This window comes from Sycon ciliatum, chromosome 7 (genome assembly GCF_964019385.1).
Source record: "Sycon ciliatum chromosome 7, ocSycCili1.1, whole genome shotgun sequence".
NCBI classification, from domain to species: domain Eukaryota; kingdom Metazoa; phylum Porifera; class Calcarea; order Leucosolenida; family Sycettidae; genus Sycon; species Sycon ciliatum.
This window is the reverse complement of record NC_088649.1, coordinates 13,885,856-13,907,907: the sequence shown is the minus strand read 5'-3', so window position 1 is coordinate 13,907,907 and position 22,052 is coordinate 13,885,856. Positions and strand designations below refer to the sequence as shown.

Here is a 22,052-nt window from a genome sequence, read left to right as displayed (position 1 = left end):
ACCGAGGTCTTTAACCCTTTACTGTCCGTAGTACATACAAGCATCGATCCAATGGGATCGATGGGGTACGCATTAAAATAAGCCACATAGTTGTGTGGTATGTTGCTTTGCGTGCTTGAATCGTGGTTTGACCGTATTGTCCAATTGTCTTGCCAGTATCGTCATCGACATACATGTACATGTACATCCGCCAACGTTCTCCACAGCTGAGACTTTCAGCTTGTGCTTGTCTTGGTTGCGCCCACCTTCACCTTCTATGTTTATGTACGGTGCTAGAACTTAGAACCTTCCAAGTTGGAAGGTTGCTGGAGTGCGCATCTAAGACGTGCTAGAGCTAATTGGCAGTTAGTTGTAGAACGTCAGTACCGGGTATACTGTTGGTCAGTGTCGTGCAATGTTATCGCAAGAACTGATTGTCCAGTAACTAGTGGTGTTAGTGGACATTGTAGCGTAACTTGTAGTTCCTTGGTCCTTTCTCTTTTCTATAATCATCCTTGGCTTTCCATCCGAATATACTTATAATAATATCTGTGGTTCTCGTACCCATGGCTGACAGTTCAATCCTATATTAAGGTCGGAGTTGCACTGATGAGGCCTCATTGGCCGAAACAGTCTGGCTGTCTGCATCATTGAGTATTTCGCTCCTCGATTTCGATCTTGTAGAGCACTCTAAATAGGACGCACTTGCGCTGGTTAGCTTTATGCTTTGCCCGCTGCTTCTAGCAGTTTGAGTACTCTCAGCGCTAGTACATCGAGCTGTCCTAATGTCTGTGGTTCTCGTAGCTATGGCTGACAATTCAATCCTATATTAATTAAGCTCGGAGTTGCACTGATGAGGCCTCATTGGCCGAAACAGTCTGGCTGTCTGCATCATTGAGTATAATTATTATTATTATAAGTTCAACTCGGATGGTGAGCCACTTAAGGTGGCAGTCTGGGTTCAGAGGGTCAAAAAACAAAGTTTCGATTTTCTGTATTTTTTCACTGGCACCGTCTTGTGTATGGTCCAAAGGGTTTATCCTGAAAATTTGAGCGTAATCGGGTGCTTCCTTCCGGAGATATAGCCGCGCAAAGTATGCACAATTGTTTTTGAAATACTGAAATATCAGCAAATTTCTACAAAATTTAGGTTTGCACACTATTCCGATTTTTACCGTCAATCTTTGAGCGATTTCATTAAAATTTTCTGGAGCGACTCCTGGTACTCCTCTGCGCTGCAGACTGACAGCCGCGCACGATGTTTGTCACCATGGCAACCAAGATAACTTTTGCGCATGCGCAAATTCAAAAAAAATTCAAATTTCGACTCTCATGATCTCAGCTGATCGCTCTGCTCTTGAAACTTTTGGAGTAATTGTTTTGGAGTAATTGTTTCTTGGAGCTAACCCCTTCGTTGGCTACTATGGGGAAGTCTAGAGCCAAGGGAAAGCCCGGACGATCTAAGAAAAGGAAAAGAACGTTCTATGGAGTGTCTCAGGCGCCGAAGGCTCCCTCTGGTAAAATTTCGCCTGCAGAACAAATTCCTGACTTGCCACTGTCTGATGACGACCTTGAAGTGTCAGCTGAAGCCACGTCTTCAAGCAGCGATAGTGATGGAAGTGGCGGTGAAGTCGACAGCAGTTCCTCCGACAGTGACTTGGATGAAGAGTGTGAGGAAGGGGCGCATGGATTTCGCCTGATTGATCTCGAGTGCCTTCAGCAGCTTTTGTCAGCTGCAGTTTGTTGCAGTGGCTGTAATGGCGCAGTCACGATCAGCGAATCGCAACGGGGAGGCCTTGCATCATGCCTGGAGCTTTCCTGTGTTAACTGCGGCGACATAGCAAGCGAATTTATGTCCAAGAAGTTCAATCGGGTCTGGGAGGTGAACAGACGAGCAGTATTCGGAATGCGACTGATTGGCCGTGGACGTCAATCAATGGTAAAGCTGGCGGGTGCACTGAATATGCCATCACCTATGAGTCGGTCGACATTTTACAGCCATGCTAAAGGCCTGCATTCCGCGTCCAAGAGCGTCGCTGAGCGTAGCATGACTGAGGCAGCTGAGAAAGCAGTGTCCGCAGCAGATGGGGGTAGCGATATCGCTGCTTCCTATGACGGTACCTGGATGCGCCGAGGATTCGCATCGCTCTTCGGAGCCTTCACTATAATTGCATATGATGTCGGCAAAGTGGTGGACTGCGAAGTGCTTTCAAAGTTTTGCCACAAGTGCACGCACTTGGCGTCTAGAAAAGAGAAGGGAGAGCTAACCAAAGATGACTATGATCGACAGATTGCCGAACACGATTGCTCAGTCAACACCACTGTATCAGCTCCTGCCATGGAGAGTGCAGCCGCCAAGACTCTGTGGGCCAGGTCCTTTGAGAGCCGCAAGCTGAGGTACACCACCTACATTGGTGATGGAGATACCAAGAGTTTTAAGGCTGTGCGTGACGCTTGTCCGTATGGGCCCGAGGTGCCTGTAGTCAAGGAGGAATGTGTCGGCCACGTTCAAAAACGCATCGGTACCAGCCTAAGAAAGCTGAAGAAAAACCTTGCGGGCAAGAAGCTTGCTGATGGGCGCACTATAGGCGGACGTGGTCGCCTCACGGATGCCATGATCGACAAGCTGCAAGCCTACTATGGCATGGCTGTGCGGAACAACAGCGGAGACTTGCAAGCCATGGCCAGGGCCATATGGGCATCCCTCATGCATCGTGCATCCAGCGACAGTAAACCTCAGCACCAGTATTGTCCGCCTGGAATTAACAGCTGGTGTAGATGGCAGCAGCAACAGGCAGGTGGTGATGTCTACGCCCACCACAATATCCTGCCAGAGGCAGTATGGAAGGAACTGAAGCCGGTCTACATTCGGTTGTCCGACCGGAGTTTGCTCGAGCGCTGCCAGAAGGGTGCTACGCAGAATCGCAACGAAGCGTTCAATGGACTCGTGTGGCAGTTGTGTCCAAAGACAGGCTTTGCATCCGCTCCCACTGTCCAGATGTGCGTCTACCTGGCCGTGGCCTGGTTCAATGATGGAGGTGTGGCAGTGAAACGCGTTCTGGACGAGATGGGCCTCCCTACTGGATACCATACGACACGTCTCATCAAGCTGCTAGACCGTGAGAGACAGGCACATGCTGCCAGAAAGAAGTCAGAAGAAGGGAAGAGGTCACGAAAGAAGCGAAGGAGGATCAGGAAGGGCATCCAGGATGAGCAGCAAGAGGAAGAAGGTTTGACATATGAAGCTGGTGGCTTCGACTAAGTTCTAGTAAGTTCTAGTTGGACAGACATACCTCCATCTGTACTTGCACAGAGCACTTTTTTTCTCCATTTTCCACTGAGTCCCGTACCTCTTAGACAGCGTAGCAAAGAACCTGTAAGTCACAGACCCCATAAACCATACATTTTTGGAAACTGTGAGCATTTATCAAGGTGCTAAGTGTCATGGATTTTTATATTTGTGTAGTAGCTTTGAGTAAAGTGCTACTGATCGAGGACCTAAATTTTGCGCGATTGCATGATTTTTGTTTGACAGCTTGAGTACTTTGTTCTGAATATGATTTCAAAATTCCGCTCCACTTAGCACCTAGGTATATGTGAAGGAAATCCTGTGGAGCACTCAGTTTCTACCCAGCTTCTTTCTGCGTTTGCATATTGCGTCTAAGGTATTGGTGGTACGGCATAATCGCAGATTTGACTATTGTGCCTGCGGATTCCCATGTGTGAGCTTGATTTATACTTCATTGGATTTAGTGAAATACACTGGGTATGTGGTCAAGATTTGAGCAAAATTCATCAATTATTATGGAAGTTACGGCTGTGTTCATGCGGTCGGGCCGCGAACCCAGACTGCCACCTTAAATTATGGTGAAAAGGGAGAAGGACAAAATGTTACGAGTTATGACTAACTAACTGTCCACCTTGCTGGCTATGTGTTTTGGGCAACATTACCAACGCAGGCCAAGACCAGCACGTCGATGGATAATTTTGTTGCTAAAATCTCTGCTCAATTATAGGTTTCATGTATATCCTGCTGGTTTGTCTCCTCCTTTGCCTTCTTTGCCTCTTATTTGTATTCTTTTATCTGTTTTACTGCTGTGGTTGGCTCTCACCCTTGTCTCAGTTTTATTGGCCGTCATCATGATGTGCCATGAGATAATGATATAAATACAAAACATACACCAACGTAACCAGATCTTATACAGTCAGCGAGTGCGACAAAATGGCACAAAACTGACTAGGAGTATTGAGACATTCGGCGACCTGACACCTAGCTCCAACACTTCTCCAAGGCGCAAACCAACAACCTTCCAACTTGGAAGGCTCAGGTTCGGAAAGGTTCAAGAGGGGAAGGAAAGCGCAACGAAAAAGAGCACGAGCTACGCATCACGGCAACAAAGAATGCCGAAAGTTACTGGATGATGACGAAACTGGTATTGGACATACCGGCCTTACTACAACTCGACGACACAAAGCAACAGACCACCCAACTTGGGAGGCCCAAGTTTATGTAGTAAACATAGAAAGGGGAAGTCGAGTTGTAGTAAGGCCGGTATGTCCAATAGTCTTACCAGTTTCGTCATCATCCTGTAACTTTCGGCATTCTTTGTTGCCGTGATACGTAGCTCGTGCTCTTCTTCGTTGCGCTTTCTTTCCCCTCTTGGACCTTTCCGAACCTGAGCCTTCCAAGTTGGAAGGTTGTTGGTTTGCGCCTTGGAGAAGTGTTGGAGGTAGGCGTCAGGTCGCCGAATGTCTCAGTAGGTCTACTCCCTATGAGTTTTGTGCCATTTTGTCGCACTCGCTGACTGTATAAGATCTGGTTCATCTGACGTTGGTGGACAGTTAGTCATAACTTGTAACATTTTGTCCTTCTCCTTTTTCACCATAATATTATTATACTTTCAATTTTTCAGTTGGGGCTGTGTTTTGGCACTTATAGTGTCACTACCTTTCAGAGCTCACTGACTTGTCAGTTTGAGCACTCTGGCAAGGTATGTTCGGGCCTGGTTTTGATTTACAAGTACTCTGATTTAGCTTCGGAAGATTTATTTTTCATTGCTATCAGGTTCGGCCTCATTTCCTCTGTGCTGGGCTGGTGAGTCCACAAAGGAGGAAACAGTTCTGTCCGCAGATTGAGTGTCACTACCTTCCTGTAAGCCGAAACAATCTGCGAGGAGAAAACCTTTTTCTGCTTTGTTGTTATCAGCACATGAGGTTGCACCACGGACAAAGGCTATAAATTGCACCTCCCAGAGGGTAAGAGGGAGGAGGAGGGACTAGGGAGGGAGGGATGGTTGGCGGTATTGTTGTTATGTCGTTAGCAAGGCATACATGAAATTGATCTGTGGAAACACCAGGGACGTCAACATTGAATAGCACTATGTCACCAGGTGCTGAAAACCGAAATCCGGCCAACTGGTAGCGCTGTAAAGCGAGGTGAGAAAAGCGTGCAAGTATCTATCAGTAAGTTCATACAGTCATGATGATAACACAATTGGGCTTAGAATCATCATCATCATCTGCGTTGCCGAAAAAATAATAATAGTGAAATAAAAATAATAAAAATAAATAAACGGCATTATGCAGCTGTGTAAGCAGTAGATGCACAGTGTGACTTAGAATAGAAAGGTCGAAATAGCTCCGGAGATTGGGCGAATTTTAGGGGTGTAAATTTTGTGAACCTACAGGCTACAACTTACAAGTACAATGACTATGGCCATGCCCAGGGCCATGGACACACCATGCATGGTACCCTGGCTTCAGTGTTGTAGCAAGTAGCGGCTTGACGCTCGCAGCTTGAGCTGTCAATCATGAGATGATGAGTAGACTACACATGACTACTGCTAGTATTAGTACACCTTTCAGTGCACACAACCATGCCATGTAGATCTATCATCTACTGACCGTTCCGTTTTAGTTGTGTGGGACTCGACGCGACGTCGACAAGAGTAATGACTATTATGTTGTCTCATGGCGGTCGATTCAAATGTTTCAAATCTCTGGGAGGTAAAGATGAGTACAGTAGCGGCAGGCGGAATCAAAATAATTCGATCCTATCAGTATCATCTCCGGCCCCAGGCAACAGCAGTCGTTGAATGGTAGATCTACAGTTAGGGAGGACAGAAATGTAAAATTATTGAAAGGACGCTGCCTGTCTTTAGTGGGAGTGGTGTCTTTGCTGTGCAGCGCTTCCCTGAACACGTACCTGGTGAGTTAGCTAGCTCGAACTCGGAAAGAGAGAGGGAGGTTCTGTCTTCTGGCTTCGTAAGCACACCTCGGTCGTCGTTCAAGCACGACGAATCCGAGTGAGTGGAGTTGGGAGCTGTCGACTTCCAGCACACGTAGCCGAGGACCATGGCTTCTGTAGACTTCAAGTTCAAGGAGAATCAGCCGCCGCCGCTACAGCACGCTATGGAGAAGAGGGACGACGCAAGCAAGTCAAACAGAGGGTGGCCTAGTGCGGTAGTGCCACTACTAGTGGCGGGCACAGCCCCAGTGGCAGTGGAACTGGAAGCGAGTACGAGTGCGGCGCGCGCAGGATGCATGTCTGCAGGCGTGACCTCGGGAGATGTGAAAGAGAAGATTCTGGGTCTGTCGAGCCCTCATCGTGTTCTACGGTCTCAGCAGGCTGCGGAGGCGTTCGTCGTCGACTTCGCCGATGTTCACACTTGTCCAGTTCAGGCACAGCCCGCTAACGCTGCATACGATGATGATGACGAGGGGTCAACCAGCGACGACGGGCAGCCGCGTGCGCGCGAAGATTGCGAGGGTTCGTGTAGCGACCACGATGCTGGAGAAGACTTGCCAGAGCAAGCACACGGAGAAGAACTACTTCATGAGGTTGGTGGTCCACCATGTCCACGTAACGGCGACACCTGGAACGCCGAGGGCGAAAAGGGCAATGGCAATGGGGCGGCTGCGTGCCTGAGCACCAACACCAGAGCTGGCGATAGTAACGAAGACGACACCGACAACTCCGCAGCAGCCATGCCGCCCAGGGCCCAAAGAAAGGCCGGAAAGAAAGAGGTCGGCGACACCGCCGCTAAGACAGAAGAACCATCTCTGCAAAGTGCATTTCAGAAATTCCGTGCCAAACGCCAGGTAGGTAGTATTGTGAAAACCAAACGCAAACCTGTCGCCCCCGCCGGTAAGAAAAAAGCTGCCGGGAAACGAAAGCGTGTTGCAGTAAAAGCGAAGAACAAAACTGGCATAACATCAGCCAGAGGTCGACCAGGCACGGCGCGGGGTGCGCAATTGGTTGCAAAATCCGCGAGGGTAAGCATGAGCTGGTGATGGTGATGGTGGTGGTGGTGGTGGTGGTGGTGGTGGTGGTGGTGGTGGTGGTGGTGGTGGTGGAAGTGGGCATTGCCAACCGCTGATGTGGCATCGTTTGAAAAATGCACTTGTGATGACACTGTGGCTTGTTTGTTCTGTGCGTGTGTGTGTGTGCGTGTGTGTGGTGTCTGCATGCATGTGTGCGTGTGTGTCTGCATGCGTGTGTGCGTGCGGGTTCCGGTCTGTCTGTCCATTTGTCGGTCTGTCCGTGCGTACGTCTACCTCTCTATCCGTGTTCTACATCACTATGCCGCTGTGTTTGCAACACTCACGACAACCCTCATCCACCTTGACCCCAGCGTGATCTTAAGCTGCAGCAGAATCGGGCCAACATCAAGCGCACAGACGCGGCGGAAATGGAACGGCTGCGATGCATGTTTCTAGAGAGGACAAAGCATTACTTCGGCGTGCCCTACGCTAAGAGATATCAGAAAGCAGGAAGTAAGTGGTCACTGGAAAGTGGAAGTTGCTACGGTGAGCTGCTGGTGCTCTTGGGACTCTGGTCGGCTGAATACACCCGGACGCACCCCCACTACCCTCCCCTCCCCCCCCCCCACGCACACACACACACACGCTTGCGCGCGCAATGCGGGTGTGTGTGTGTGTGTGTGGTACATGGTGTGTGTATGCGTGCGCGCGTGCGTTTGCATATGTGCATGCATGCATAGGGGAATGTACACGTGTAATTCTAGGTCTAGCCAGTTATGGTTGTTCTCTTCTGCCTAGTTGTGGTATTGCTCCATCTTGTTCTGGTGTTGATCACTCTAGGTAATCTGGGAATTCTTGCTATTGTGTGTGTGTGTGTGTGTGTGTGTGTGTGTATGTGTGTGTGTGTCACTGTGTGTGTGTGTGTGTGTGTGTATATGGGTGTGTGTTCATGTGTGTGTATGTGTATGTGTGCGGATCATGAATTCTGACCCGGCATGCTGTTCAGCTCCAGAGTACGATGCACCGCTGTTCCTGGACTGCTGCGGGCTAGTGAGACAAGTGCTGCGTGACTTGGCCGACGAGTTTGGCTTTGCCGTAGGACCTTGGAACCAGGCATACATGGTAGGGATGGAACCAGGCATACATGGTAGGGATGGAACCAGGCATACATGGTAGGGATGGAACCAGGCATACATGGTAGGGATGGAACCAGGCATACATGGTAGGGATGGAACCAGGCATACATGGTAGGGATAGAACCAGGCATACATGTTAGGGATGGAACCAGGCATACATGTCAGGGTGGAACCAGGCATACATGTTAGGGATGGAACCAGGCATACATGGTAGGGATGGAACCAGGCATACATGGTAGGGATGGAACCAGGCATACATGGTAGGGATGGACCCAGGCATACATGGTAGGGATGGAACCAGGCATACATGGTAGGGATGGAACCAGGCATACATGGCAGGGATGGAACCAGGCATACATGGTAGGGATGGAACCAGGCATACATGGCAGGGATGGAACCAGGCATACATGGTAGGGATGGAACCAGGCATACATGGCAGGGATGGAACCAGGCATACATGGTAGGGATGGAACCAGGCATACATGGTAGGGATGGAACCAGGCATACATGGTAGGGATGGAACCAGGCATACATGGTAGGGATGGAACCAGGCATACATGGCAGGGATGGAACCAGGCATACACGGTAGGGATGGAACCAGGCATACATGGTAGGGATGGAACCAGGCATACATGGCAGGGATGGAACCAGGCATACATGGTAGGGATGGAACCAGGCATACATGGTAGGGATGGAACCAGGCATACATGGTAGGGATGGAACCAGGCATACATGGTAGGGATGGAACCAGGCATACATGGCAGGGATGGAACCAGGCATACACGGTAGGGATGGAACCAGGCATACATGGTAGGGATGGAACCAGGCATACATGGCAGGGATGGAACCAGGCATACATGGTAGGGATGGAACCAGGCATACATGGTAGGGATGGAACCAGGCATACATGGTAGGGATGGAACCAGGCATACATGGTAGCAAGAGTACATAAACCAGAGTGTGCAACTGTGCATATCAGATCTGAAACAGCGCAGTTCGTGCACTACGTCACCCTGATGAGATCAGCCAAGCCGCGACTTGCGTACAGCTCAAATTTTCATGTTTCATAGCCCGGAAATCAGCGAAGTTTGCTTGATTTTAGACGTCCTGTTTCAGGATTTCGGTGTTTTGTGTGACTGTGTACGCTGCGTACATCCACCGACAAGTAAAGTCACCAGGCTATCCGTCTCAAAAAACCGAAATCAGGACAAACTCAGTGAACTGCACCACCGCGACTGGTTACGCAACTTTTCACCGTACCTGTGGCGTACCATGCCGTCAGAAATGACGTAGTGCACGAATTACGCTCCCACAGGAACCATCCCGAGTTGCACACTCTGGTTTATGTACTCTTGATGGTAGGGATGGAACCAGGCATACATGGTAGGGATGGAACCAGGCATACATGGTAGGGATGGAACCAGGCATACATGGTAGGGATGCCGGGCTTGCTGTACAGTACTGTCGATCGTCGTAGAACTGGGGAGTCGGCCTCCTAGCCTAGACCGGGCCGTTCGTGTTTTCATGTGTTACAGCCTATGCACAGTCGAGTCACCGTGTGTACATTGCTATGCTGTGCTTGGAGAAATTCTAGCCTGGGCGTTCTTCAGCACTCGGTTCTTTGGCACCAGACAGTACTGTAGAGATTGAGTGATTAAATCACCAGTTGAGATGTTTTGGCAAAGTCACCTGCCCTCCCTCCCTGCCTTCCTCCCTCTCTCCCTCCCTCTCTCCCTCCCTCCCTTCCTCCCTCCCTCTCTCCCTCCCTGCCTCCCGATACAATACCGTATTTCCCCGTAAGTTAGTACGTACTAACTTTCGAACTTAGCAGCCACATGAGTACTAACTTTCGGGGGTGGTACTATCTTTCGGGGAGTACTTTTTTATCGGGGGTAAATGACACGCAGTGGGAAGCCTGAGCAACTCTAGTGTCCGTGCATATGATGTATGTACTGTACGGTGTCTGTACATGTAGGACGGGTACGAACTTACTATTTTTCGGGGGGAACTGTCTTTCGGGGTGATAACCTCGGCGGTGGAAAGTGTATTTTTTATAGGGGGTACTAAGTCATAGGGGAGAACTAACTTACGGGGAAATACGGTACTGCTATAGCAATGTTCACGCTTTACATATTCGTGATGTGTTTGCCGCCGTCCCCCACCAACCTTGAACTTCACCCCTCACCCGGGTAATATGTTGTTGTTGTTGTTGTTGTTGTTGTTGTTGTTGTTGTTGTTGTTGTTGTTGTTGTTGTTGTTGTTGTTGTTGTTGTTGTTGTTGTTGTTGTTGTTGTTGTTGTTGTTGTTGTTGTTGTTGTTGTTGTTGTTGTTGTTGTTGTTGTTGTTGTTCCTGCAGTATGATACCTTACCGATCAAGCTCAGCGGACCAGAAGAGATGAAGCCTGGTGACCTGGTCTTTGTGTCCGGCATCTACAACAATCCAAAGTGTAAGATTTGAATGATGCTGTAGACAGCTAGCTGTTTCGGCCAGAAAGGCCTCATCAGTGCAGCTACGAGCTTTTTAGGCAAGCCGAGCTAACAGCCATGGTGCAAAGGAGACAAAGTGTAAGATTTGAATGATGCTGAATTGCTGTGCTGCAGAATCACATGCGAGTACAGTACAATCTGTCAAGGCGACCGCTCGGATAAATCGACCACTTGTCCAAAAAGACCAATACACAACTAGGACCAATGGATGCCATTTCCGGTCAAATGACCCTGCAAAAGAAGATTGCCTGTACACAGGCTTGAGGGACCACATTTTTTTGAAGGTCCCTTGAGCGGTCGGCTTAGACAGGTTTCACTGTACTTGTGAAACCTGTGACTAACGACCACCCCTTGGGGCCAGAGAAAGCGGTCTTTAGTGGCAGACGGTCCTTGGAGGTTTGCACGGCACAGCCATGTACTGTGTATGAATGTGAGAGCGTCCGTGCCTGGAGAAGTGGTCGGTAGTGCCAGGCTGGTCGCTAGTCACGGTGGTCTTTAGTTACAGGTTTTTACTGTATGCGCCTTGCATGTGTTTGCACACTGAAATGCTTTTTCCTGGAATGCAGGGGTAAATGCAGTTGGATCACCGGGCAGATTCTTTGATGTCACTAATCCCTTTCTGCACCTCGTGCTCGCCCACTTGCTCTGGTCAGCCGATAGTCATAAGTGGGATCATTCTCAAGTCATTTCAATGTCTGAGGATTTCAGAGGGTGTCGCCCACTGGAGCAAGTACAAGGGCTGTTCACGTGTGTGTGTGTGTGTGTGTGTGTGTGTGTGTGTGTGTGTGTGTGTGTGTATGTGTGTGTGTGTGTGTGTGTGTGTGTGTGTGTGTGTGTGTGTGTGTGTGTGTGTATGTACGTGTGCATGCACGTGGTATGTGTATGTGTGTGCATTTTGTCGACTTGTCACAGCCAGGAAACAGATTCATAACATGGTACATGTGGAAGTATGGGCTGGTGACGGCCTGAAGACAATCGGAGCAAGGTGGTTCCGTGGCAAGTAAGTTCAATTTGTTTGCTCGTATAATAGATTTTATTATACGAGCAGAAATGGTGGCCTGGAATTTTTTCGTCTTTTTGCCGAAGGAATTTCCGGACAAAATTAAATGCCGGAATAACGTCGATTTGTCAATACGATTTATAGTCCCTTGACTGTATTTTCAACCGGGCAAACTCCCGTTTTCGGAATTTGACGGAATTATTCATCGACTAAAATTAATGTTCTGCCAGTACAGTTACGTGTTCACTGTAGTTAATAAAAAATAAATAAAAAAAGTAAATTACCGTGTCCGTTCCCGAAGGGAACTCACGACGGCCGCTAACACCCGGTAAACCCTAGTGTAGTTAGTAATAGCAAGAGTAGATAAACAAGAGTGTGCAACTCGCGGATCCGCGCGGATGGGTTGGCCCACGGCGGAATTTTTGGTCGACGTAATCCTTTCGACGACCCACGCGCTGCTAGTCTTTTGGAAAGTTTTGCCTCATGCACTTGGCTGGGCTTTACATTAAAGGGGAAGTTAAGGCAAAAATCAAAATTTCACCAGTTGTAGTCTTCGGGGTGCTGAGTCGAATGGTCTTGGTCCGAGAAAGCTGAGACGCTCCCTTCCTACTTGAATCCCAATCGAACTCGTGCACTTCCACCGAAACTGGGTGACTGCGCCCTACTAGATGGGGATTTGTATGCAAAATGTCACTAAAAGCGCCATTTCGTTCTTATAAAAGCACGGATGACCGCAATTGGCACATATGTCGTAGTCTTTTGGACGCTGCGTCGACTGGTTTTGGTCTGAAAAGGCTGCGATGCAGCGTTCGGCCCTTATTCCCAATCGAACATGGTTGAACCAGTGGTCACGTGCTCCTGCGTACGCCAGTCACCTGGTCACCGTGCCTGCAGGGTGCAACTTACTAGCCTGTTTGACCTTTTTTGGGTGCAGTCCTGTCACTCGAGTTGAACTCGAGTTGAACCTTGGTGTGAAAGTTGTCGCCTGTGGCGTGGTGACCAGGTGATTTGGGCACCCAGGAGCACGTGACCGCTTGTTCAACCACGTTCGATTGGAAAATAAGGTCCGAACGCTGCATCGCAGCCTTTTCGGACCAAAACCAGTCGACGCAGCGTCCAAAAGACTACAACATATGTGCCAATTGCGGTCATCCGTGCTTTTATAAGAACGAAATGGCGCTTTTAGTGACATTTTGCATACAAATTCCCATCTAGTAGGGCGCAGTCACCCAGTTTCGGTGGAAGTGCGCGAGTTCGATTGGGATTCAAGTAGGAAGGGGGCGTCTCAGCTTTCTCGGACCAAGACCATTCGACTCAGCACCCCGAAGACTACAACTGGTGAAATTTTGATTTTTGCCTTAACTTCCCCTTTAATTTACATTACAAGGGTGGTGCCCAGCACGTGCTCTCACACTGCTCTGCGGCAAGAAGCGCGTTTCTCTGAAAGAAAAGGTGACGTCAACAAAAAATTCCGCCGTGGGCGGGATATCTGCAGATTGTGCAGGAGAGATCCGAAGTTGCACACTCTTGTTTATGTACTCTTGGTTTTAGTGGTGTGCAGGGGTAGTCAGGTACCCGTGGTACCCGCGTGAGGACCTCGGGTAGACGGGTACAGAATAGTATCCGAAAACCCGAAGTCGCAGATGACATCCTGTACAGTGCATGTTCACAAATTCATGTAATACTCGGGATGTCTACCCAGTGTGTAAGGGAAGGGGTCCATTGTGGTGTTACCATGGAAACATTTACCCGATAGCAAGAGTACATGAAAACCAGAGTGTGCAGCTTGGGACCTTTTCTGCTATGGGTGTCTGTCACGGCGGAATTCCGTGATAACATCACATTTGGCGCAGATCTGAGGCGGGAAATGGCGTAGTGTGTACAACTAAGCTGCAGTTGTGCAGAAAGAGACCTGCTGGAATCCTGCTTGTACGCACTACATCACTAAAATGATGTAAGCACGGAATTCCGCCGTGACAGCAACCCATCCGAGCTGCACACTCTGGTTTTCATGTACTCTTGCCGAAAGGGTACCCGTGCTACCGGTGGAAAACTACCCGGACCGATACCCAAAGAAAATCTTACCCGACTCGACCCTAATTTTAATACGGTTAAACCTAGTCTCCGGCCACTTCACCTTCGCAGGCCATCACAGTTGGCATGTGCACACGTTTGAGTGATGAAGGAGCTCTGATAGGGTGATGGCATCTTCCGTTATTCACTTTAATCTTTGCTAGAATACTTCCTGCACTTGCATGGATGCGGCTTATGGGGTTTCTCGGCACTTGTGCCAGTGGTTGTGAGACGTATTCACTCACCCCCACTGTTAGGCGCTGCATCTGCCGCTAGGGTTTACTGGGTGTTAGCGGCCGTCGTCAGTTCCCTTTGGGAACGGACGCGATAATTCACTTCTTTTTACTCGCTGCACTGTATTTTGAACTATTCCTCCTTGCTCACTTCAGTGACAAGTGATAGTTCCAGTCCAAGCACTTTGTGGATTGTTTTATTGTTCTCCTTGCAAGGATCACGTGAGCTTCTGTTTGCTAAATCATCCATGCCCGTGTGTTTGTGTGCATGTTTGTGTGTTTGTGTGTGTTTTGTGTGTGTGTTTGCGTATGTGTGTGTCTGTGTGTGTGTGTGTGTGTCTGTGTGTGTCTGTATGTGTCTGTATGTCTGTACGAGCAGAGTGCAAGTTCACGATAGCTATCAATACGAGTCGACAACATACCGGGACATGAAGTATCATTTCTGCTCCATTGATACCTGGCTGCAAGGGGTGTGTAAAAGGTAAGGAGAACATGCACTCCCCCCCCCCCCCCCACACACACATACCCCCCCCCCCCCCCACACACATACCCCCCCCCCCCCACACACACATACCCCCCCCCCCATACCCCCACATACCCCCCCCCCCACACACACATACCCCCTCCCCACACATCCCCCCCCCCCACACATACCCCTCCTTTGTCATACCCGAGCCCATTTGATACTAGCCAGCATTCTGTGTGCGTGTCTGTGTCTGTGTGCATGTGTATGTGAATGTGTGTGTGTGTGTGTGTCTATGTGTGTCTGTGTGTGTATGTGTGTGTGTGTGTGTGCGCGTATGTGTTTGTATGTGTATGTGTGTATATGTGTGTATATGTGTGTATATGTGTGCATGCGTGTGTGTGTATGTGTATGCACTGCACAGCTTCTGTGAGACGCATCGCTGGAACAAGGACCTGGCGTTGTACAGCAAACACTCCGTCTTCTATGCCGCCGATGATGTGCAAGAAGACGAAACAGGTGAGGGGAAAACCTCAGTACCAGCATTGAGCGAAGCAGGATCAACAACAGCAACAGAACAATCAACAACACTAGCAGCAGTTCAAGCAGAAGAAGCAACACCATCAACAGCAGAAGCAGCCCCTGCAACCGCCACTCCAACAGCAACAGCGGAAAAGTCACCAGCCGCAGCTTGTCACGGCAGCACTGCCGGCAAAAAAGTGATGACCGGTGCAGCAAAAGGAACCACACGTAGACCTACGACGGTGGCTGCTAGAAGCAAAAGTTCCCCGGGAGTTGTCAAGCATCCAAGTGCAAAAATCTCCATTCGAGCACCTCCGAAAGCAAAGAATGGACCGGAGAGTTCTGCGACAAAGCAATGCGAGCAGAGAGGTGAGATCAGACCCCGGGTTCTATCCACTTGGATTGGATTGGATGGATTGGTTTATTTAACGTCGAATAACAAACAGGCAGTGTTGCCTTATTACATGAGATCGTCTAAAGACAAACAGGCACACAAATGTAAGGAAAAGATTAAAAAGAAAAAAAAGAAAATAGAAAAAAAAGAGTAGGATTTAAGACAGCAGCTAGCTAGCAGAGGAAAGATTGCATAATTATTTGATCAGTGAGCAACGTAAGTCGGTGAATTTTTCAGGTGGGGTAAGAGAGCGGTCCGGAATTGACCTGGTTTCTTCAGTGATCGTTTCACTTCTTGATTCATATCAACAGTAGCATTAATGAGGTTCTCAGTGGCCATACTCGAAATGTAGAGAAGTTACTTACAGTTCATTTCAAAACATACAGACGCATAGTATTTTTGAAATATTTCAAATTTGGCTGGAGCTTTTCGAGAATTTTTTTCGGAATATTGCTCAGGTCCTTCCTCCAATTACTCTCATAGATTTTTAAAGGGGAAGTATACCCTAAAATCAAACTTTCACCAGTTGTAGTCTTCTGGGTGCTGAGTCGAATGGTCTTGGTCCGAGGAAGCTGCGACGCTCCCTTCCTACTTGAATCCCAATCGAACTCGCGCACTTCCACCGAAACTGGGTGACTGCGCCCTACTAGATGGGGATTTGTATGCAAAATGTCACTAAAAACGCCATTTCGTTCTTATAAAAGCATGGATGACCGCGATTGGCCCATATGTTGTAGTCTTTTGGACGCTGAGTCGACTGGTTTTGGTCCGAAAAGGCTGCGATGCAGCGTTCCTCCTTTATTCCCAATCGAACATGGTTGAACAAGCGGTCACGTGCTCCTGGGTGCCCAAATCACCTGGTCACCGCGCCAGCAGGCGACAACTTTCACACCAAGGTTCAACTCGAGTGACAGGACTGCACCCAAAAAAGGTCAAACAGGCTAGTAAGTTGTACCCTGCAGGCACGGTGACCAGGTGACTGGTGTACGCAGGAGCACGTGACCGCTTGTTCAACCATGTTCGATTGGGAATAAAGGAGGAACGCTGCATTGCAGCCTTTTCGGACCAAAACCAGTCGACTCAGCGTCCAAAAGACTACAACATATGGGCCAATGGCGGTCATCCGTGCTTTTATAAGAACGAAATGGCGCTTTTAGTGACATTTTGCATAGAAATCCCCATCTAGTAGGGCGCAGTCACCCAGTTTCGGTGGAAGTGCGCGAGTTCGATTGGGATTCAAGTAGGAAGGGAGCGTCTCGGCTTCCTCGGACCAAGACCATTCGACTCAGCACCCCGAAGACTACAACTGGTGAAAATTTGATTTTAGGGTATACTTCCCCTTTAACCCTTTGTCCTTTCGCCCATACTTGAACCGTACACCTGTGTACGGTTCAACCCACGCATGTTCAAAGCGACCTGGAAGCTACGCGGATCACCCGATCCACATGAAAATTCACGTGCACACAGCCTATGCTATGTAGAGGCCGATGCACGGGTTGCTGGGGCTAGTTGCCATTTGAAAATTTTCAGGAAATCAAAGTCGAAGTTTGCTTGCGCCGTAATTTCCGACATGGCAGCACGCAGGTCGCTTGATGCAGATGAAGCGCTTGTTTGAGGATAGCTGGAGTGACCCGAGCGACAATCCTATGTCCTCTGATGACGAGGACGAACTGGACGAAGCCTTAGTTGAAGGGGTTGATTCTGATTTTGGTAACGATGCAGACTACGATGTTGTAGCCGTCGGCCCGTCGATCCAACTGTCGGACATGTCGACCACTCCGATTTGAGTGCAGGATCGGCAGAACAGCACTCGAGTGGTGAGGAGAGTGTACCACCGCCGTGTCTTACCCGTTGTGGAGCAGCAGTTCAATCCCAGAGAGGTCCAGATCTCCGTCACCTGCGCGCCGTCAAACTCATGGTCGACAGCCGCGCAGAGCGAGGAGAGTCGCCACACGGGGCCGACATGTCGAGCCTGTCGCCACTGTCGCTCCTCTGGCTAATGCTCTGTGTTTCTCCAACATGCCAGTGGTGCTACTCCAGGTCACACTTGTACAAATTGCACATTATTTATACATAGGAAAGAACTTGAACTTTGAATTTTGCCAATTTTTGCCAAAAAATCATTTTTGATACTCTTGATTAGCCACACCCACCTGAGGAATGCAACCCAAACGGCATTTTTAGTTCACAATTATCAAAAGCTTTCAGGAAAACATAAAGTGTACACACAAAATATCAGCTGCTTGGGAATGGCGAGTGGATTTGTTGAAGTAGGTACCCCTCACATACATTTTGGGCAAAAGGACAAAGGGTTAAGCGTTCGGATAGCACACACCATATTTCGAAATTGTGATGCACAAAGTGATCACAGATTTTATGTGGTATAGGTGCTGGCCTAACGTTTTTTTTGAAATCACGCGTCTATATTTTTGAAACGCACTGCAGAGAACAGGTGTCTGGGTTAGAGTCTACGGCTTCACACGTTTGGGATACAGGTTTCTACGTGTAGATGAGGCTCTCTACGTTGTAGCACATGCAAAGAAAATGCGTACAGTTCTGTTGGGTATCGTTCAATTCAGGAAGGAAACTGCCAAATTTGGGAAGGGAAACTCCCCAGTGTACATTCCACGTGATTTCTTTACATGAACGTAGAGCAAACAGAACAGGTTTTCTTTACGTTACGGGAACGCAAAGAGTGTTCCCGGGATTCTTCGCGTCGCGTTCCTGTAACGCAGAGCAGAACCTCGCTAGTGTAGTGTCCTCTGATGGATGTGGCAGGAAAACCAGTTCCAGAAACTCTCATTTATTACTTCAATGATGTGTGGCAATGGCTGTGGAGTCAAAAGTTTCCCTGGCTGTTTTGAAACTTTTGTCTCCGTGTCGCCTTATCATTCTAAACTTCGAAGGATGCGAACGAAATCGGGTTTCAGAGTCCATCGGTAATTGACCTTTTTCAAAATCCAATGGAGAAAGGCCGAGAGGAGCCGAAAGTTATTTTCTACGGGTTGGATTCCGGGTGTGTGCATGCTTTAGCCAATTCACCTTCAATGGGCAACCCCTCTACTCCTGATGTGTGTGTGTGCCACATGATGACAAGATCTTTCGGAAAATACGGAATGTAACTTAGTGCAGGAATGGGGCTTCAACTTCTGCCGGCGTTGTATATAGCAATGTACACAAGAGAGATCGGAAGCTCTGAGTTTCTGAGTTTATATAGCAATGTCAGTAGTACTTGTATTAGCAAGTTAGGAAAACTGTTTATTGTTTTGCTGTTTTGTCCAGATAGACTGTGTCCTTCTGTGTCCACGCGATGTGTTCTCATTGGTGTTTCTGTGTGTTTGTGTGCGTATGTACATGCATGCGTGTACGTACATGCGCGTGGTTCTCTGTTTGTATTGCAGCTCGCCAAACTGACCCCTCGGATCCAGCAGTACAAGAAGCTAGCAGCAAGACCGCCACACGACCAGACATGCTGAAGGCTGAGGACCAGGGCGGCATAGCACATCCAAACTCCGAGCCAGGTGGCAATGGTAGCAGCAAGGCAACATCAACCTCTGGCGATAGCTCTGCGACAGTTCAATCCAGTGCAGCCAGTGGAAGTAAGATTATCAAACTATTTTGAAGTGTCTTGCCACACCGCCTGTTTACCTCTGTTTCTTTCAATCCCTTCTCCTCTCTGTCCCTTTTCTCTCTCTACTTCTCCTTCTCTCCTCGCTGTCCCCCTTCCCCTCCAAATCCCGTACCGTCATCCTTACCCTCCCTCCCCCCCCCCCCCCCCCCACCTCGTGGCCTCTTCCCCTCCCTTCCTGCAACTCTCTGAATCCTTCCCTCTCCACTCCCCCCCCCTTCCTTCAACTCTTCGGACCCTTCGGACCCTACCTTCCTGCAACTCTCCGGCCCTCTCTTCCTGGAACTCTCCGAATCCTTCCGCCTCCCCTCCCTTCCCACCCTGCACCTCCCCCCCCCCCCCCCTTCGTCCACCTGTGTTATTTTAATCACTTAGAAATTATTAGCTCAGCTGGATCTGATGCTACTTTCATAATTGTTGTAAACTAACAAAATGTATTTGGTTCCCTTTACTAACCCCTCGCAAATACTAGCTTATGTAATGGATCAGTTGCTAACCGAAAGTCTCGTGAAAAAAGTTCTTGCGCTGGATCAGCGTCCCTGATCCCCGCTAAGCAGCTGTAGTAGCCTAGCATAGCACATTGCAGACTCACTGTACACAGCACACTGTGCATGCATGTACAACGTATACTATGTACGTACGTGCATTCTCTTCTTTGCGTGCATTCAGCTAAGCTTGGCTTTTCTGCGCCGCGTACACACACTTTCCTCTTAGCTCACTGCACAAGCATGCATGCATGCATATTCTTAGACATCAAACTAGCCTCACCGGCAGTCCTTTTCATAATCAATTCAGATTTCAATGCAAGCAAACAGTGCAAACAGAACCTCCTGGCATGCTGCTGTGTTGTCGTGTACAGTGAGTCTCTGTAGTTTTGGGATATTGCACTGTGCGGGTGATGTGAAAGACCTCCTCTCCTTAGAGAGACCGGTCAGTCCAGAACCCAAAGCTGAAACCATGTTGATGCATATGCAGTGAAACTGTGTTAAAAGACCACCTGGTTTGAGAGATTGATCAATGCAGAACCCAAAGCTGAAGCCATGTTGCTAGGTACAGAGGAACCTGTTTTGAGAGACCACCTGTTTTGAGAGACCGGTCAGTTCAGAACCCAAAGCTGAAACCATGTCGATGCATATGCAGTGGAACCTGTGTTTAAAGACCACCTGTGTTAAAAGACCACCTGTTTTGACAGACCAGCCAATGCAGAACCCAAAGCTGAAGCCATGTTGCTAGGTGTAGAGGAACCTGTTTTGAGAGACCGCCTGTATTGCTGGCCTATGCAGAACCCAAAGCTGAAACCATGTCGATGCATATGCAGTGGAACCTGTGTTTAAAGACCACCTGTGTTAAAAGACCACCTGTTTTGAGAGACCAGCCCATGCAGAACCCAAAGCTGAAGCCATGTTGCTAGGTGTAGAGGAACCTGTTTTGAGAGACCACCTGTTTTGCTGGCCTATGCAGAACCCAAAGCTGAAACCATGTTGAGGCATGCAGGTGAACCTGTCTTGAGAGATCAGTGATACTCTGTGTAGCAATGCATTGAGCTGTAACAAATGCATTGGCCTGCCGGAAACACAAGTCCAATACACTAGGAATACGACGAGATGCACAGTCCTGGCCAGCAAAACCCAACCTTGTGAATACAATAGCGCCGGGGGCTATGCGACCCTTGCATCACACACACACAACACTGCTGTTTTCATTAGGACGTTTTCTCTGCAAGCCAGAACTATACCTGCAATGTTACCACTCTCTCCCCGTCTTATCCCCGGCTACCCATTTGCGGGCTCGGGGAGGTTTCCATGTACATGTACGATGAGTGTTGCCGGTTTGCGTACAACCATTCAATTCCTTGTTTTCCACTCATTCTCCTACTTCATCCCCACCCATGGTGGTAGCCACCAAACTTTGTTTGAATGCAAAATTTACAGCAAGTATAGGAGGTTTGGGGATCCTTCCAGCCCTGCTGCAACCTGGCTGAGCGGAGACCACAGATACGCAGGGTACACAGCGAGATTTGCCTGCAACAGTAGAGAGGTTAAGATGCACGGTATTTCCGACGTGACGCGCAATTTCACGACAAATTTGGCGTACAACTCCGAATTTCGACGTGAGCTGCCGGTCACTCGCGTCGTTTTTTGACGCCCGAGCCCAATAACGCGAGCTGAACTTTCGCGTCACGTCATCAGAAATAACGTCCATCTTAACCACTCTAGTGACAATTTGTTGGGAAGTGTAATCCGGCAGCCTGAGAGTAGGGATCGGGTGCCTACAACTGTAGATCCAGTTATCGCATGCTAGTAGGCTGGAAAATGATGATGGAATGTTGCGACTTTGTGTAGATGCCGTGTGAGAAACACCAGCACAGTGTCTGCACCATGCACACATGTGCAGTCTCCAAGCATGGGTACACATAACACACAATATCACCTATCTGTACTTGAGGCCAGGGTGTAGTAAAATACCGGTATTTTACTACTCCCTGCTTGAGACTGTCTGCATTGCCATTGGTAACTTGGAGCATGAGCTTTGCCCGTGCAAAAGGAGTATTGTGCAAAAAGTGGACTCGGCTGAGACTTTCAGCTCGTGCTTGTCTTAGTTGCACTCACCTTCTCCTCCGATGTTATCGTATAAGTTAGAACCCTCCAAGTTGGAAGGCTGTTCGAGTGCGCATCCAAGACGTGCTAGAGCTGATAGCCAGCTAGTTGTAGAACGTCAGTACCGTCGGTCGGTGCCGTGCAATGTTATCGCAAGAGCTGATTGTCAAGTAGCTGGTGGTGTTAGTGGACAGTATAGCGTAACTTGTAGTTCCTTGGTCCTTTTTCCTTTCTATAAATGTGCGAAACATTGTCGCTGTTCTGTCCTTCTAGCGTT

At 48.8% G+C, this 22,052-nt stretch overlaps 1 protein-coding gene across 3 annotated transcripts in view; it reads left to right on the top strand.

Moving 5' to 3' along the window:
* Positions 1 to 6,057: 6,057 nt before the first annotated feature.
* The window catches only part of LOC135821049 (uncharacterized), a 36,592-nt gene continuing 20,597 nt past the window's right edge, over positions 6,058 to 22,052 (top strand). For 2 of the 3 annotated variants that reach the window (XM_065334111.1, XM_065334110.1), the window contains exons 1-8: positions 6,058 to 7,254; positions 7,614 to 7,755; positions 8,249 to 8,364; positions 10,735 to 10,825; positions 11,778 to 11,865; positions 14,551 to 14,652; positions 15,059 to 15,525; positions 18,952 to 19,149. In XM_065334111.1, coding sequence (XP_065190183.1) covers positions 6,334 to 7,254; positions 7,614 to 7,755; positions 8,249 to 8,364; positions 10,735 to 10,825; positions 11,778 to 11,865; positions 14,551 to 14,652; positions 15,059 to 15,525; positions 18,952 to 19,149 — 2,125 coding nt within the window. In that variant the 5' untranslated portion in view covers positions 6,058 to 6,333. The remainder of the gene's footprint in view (positions 7,255 to 7,613; positions 7,756 to 8,248; positions 8,365 to 10,734; positions 10,826 to 11,777; positions 11,866 to 14,550; positions 14,653 to 15,058; positions 15,526 to 18,951; positions 19,150 to 22,052) is intronic. The other variant, XM_065334112.1, reaches the window with a different exon arrangement.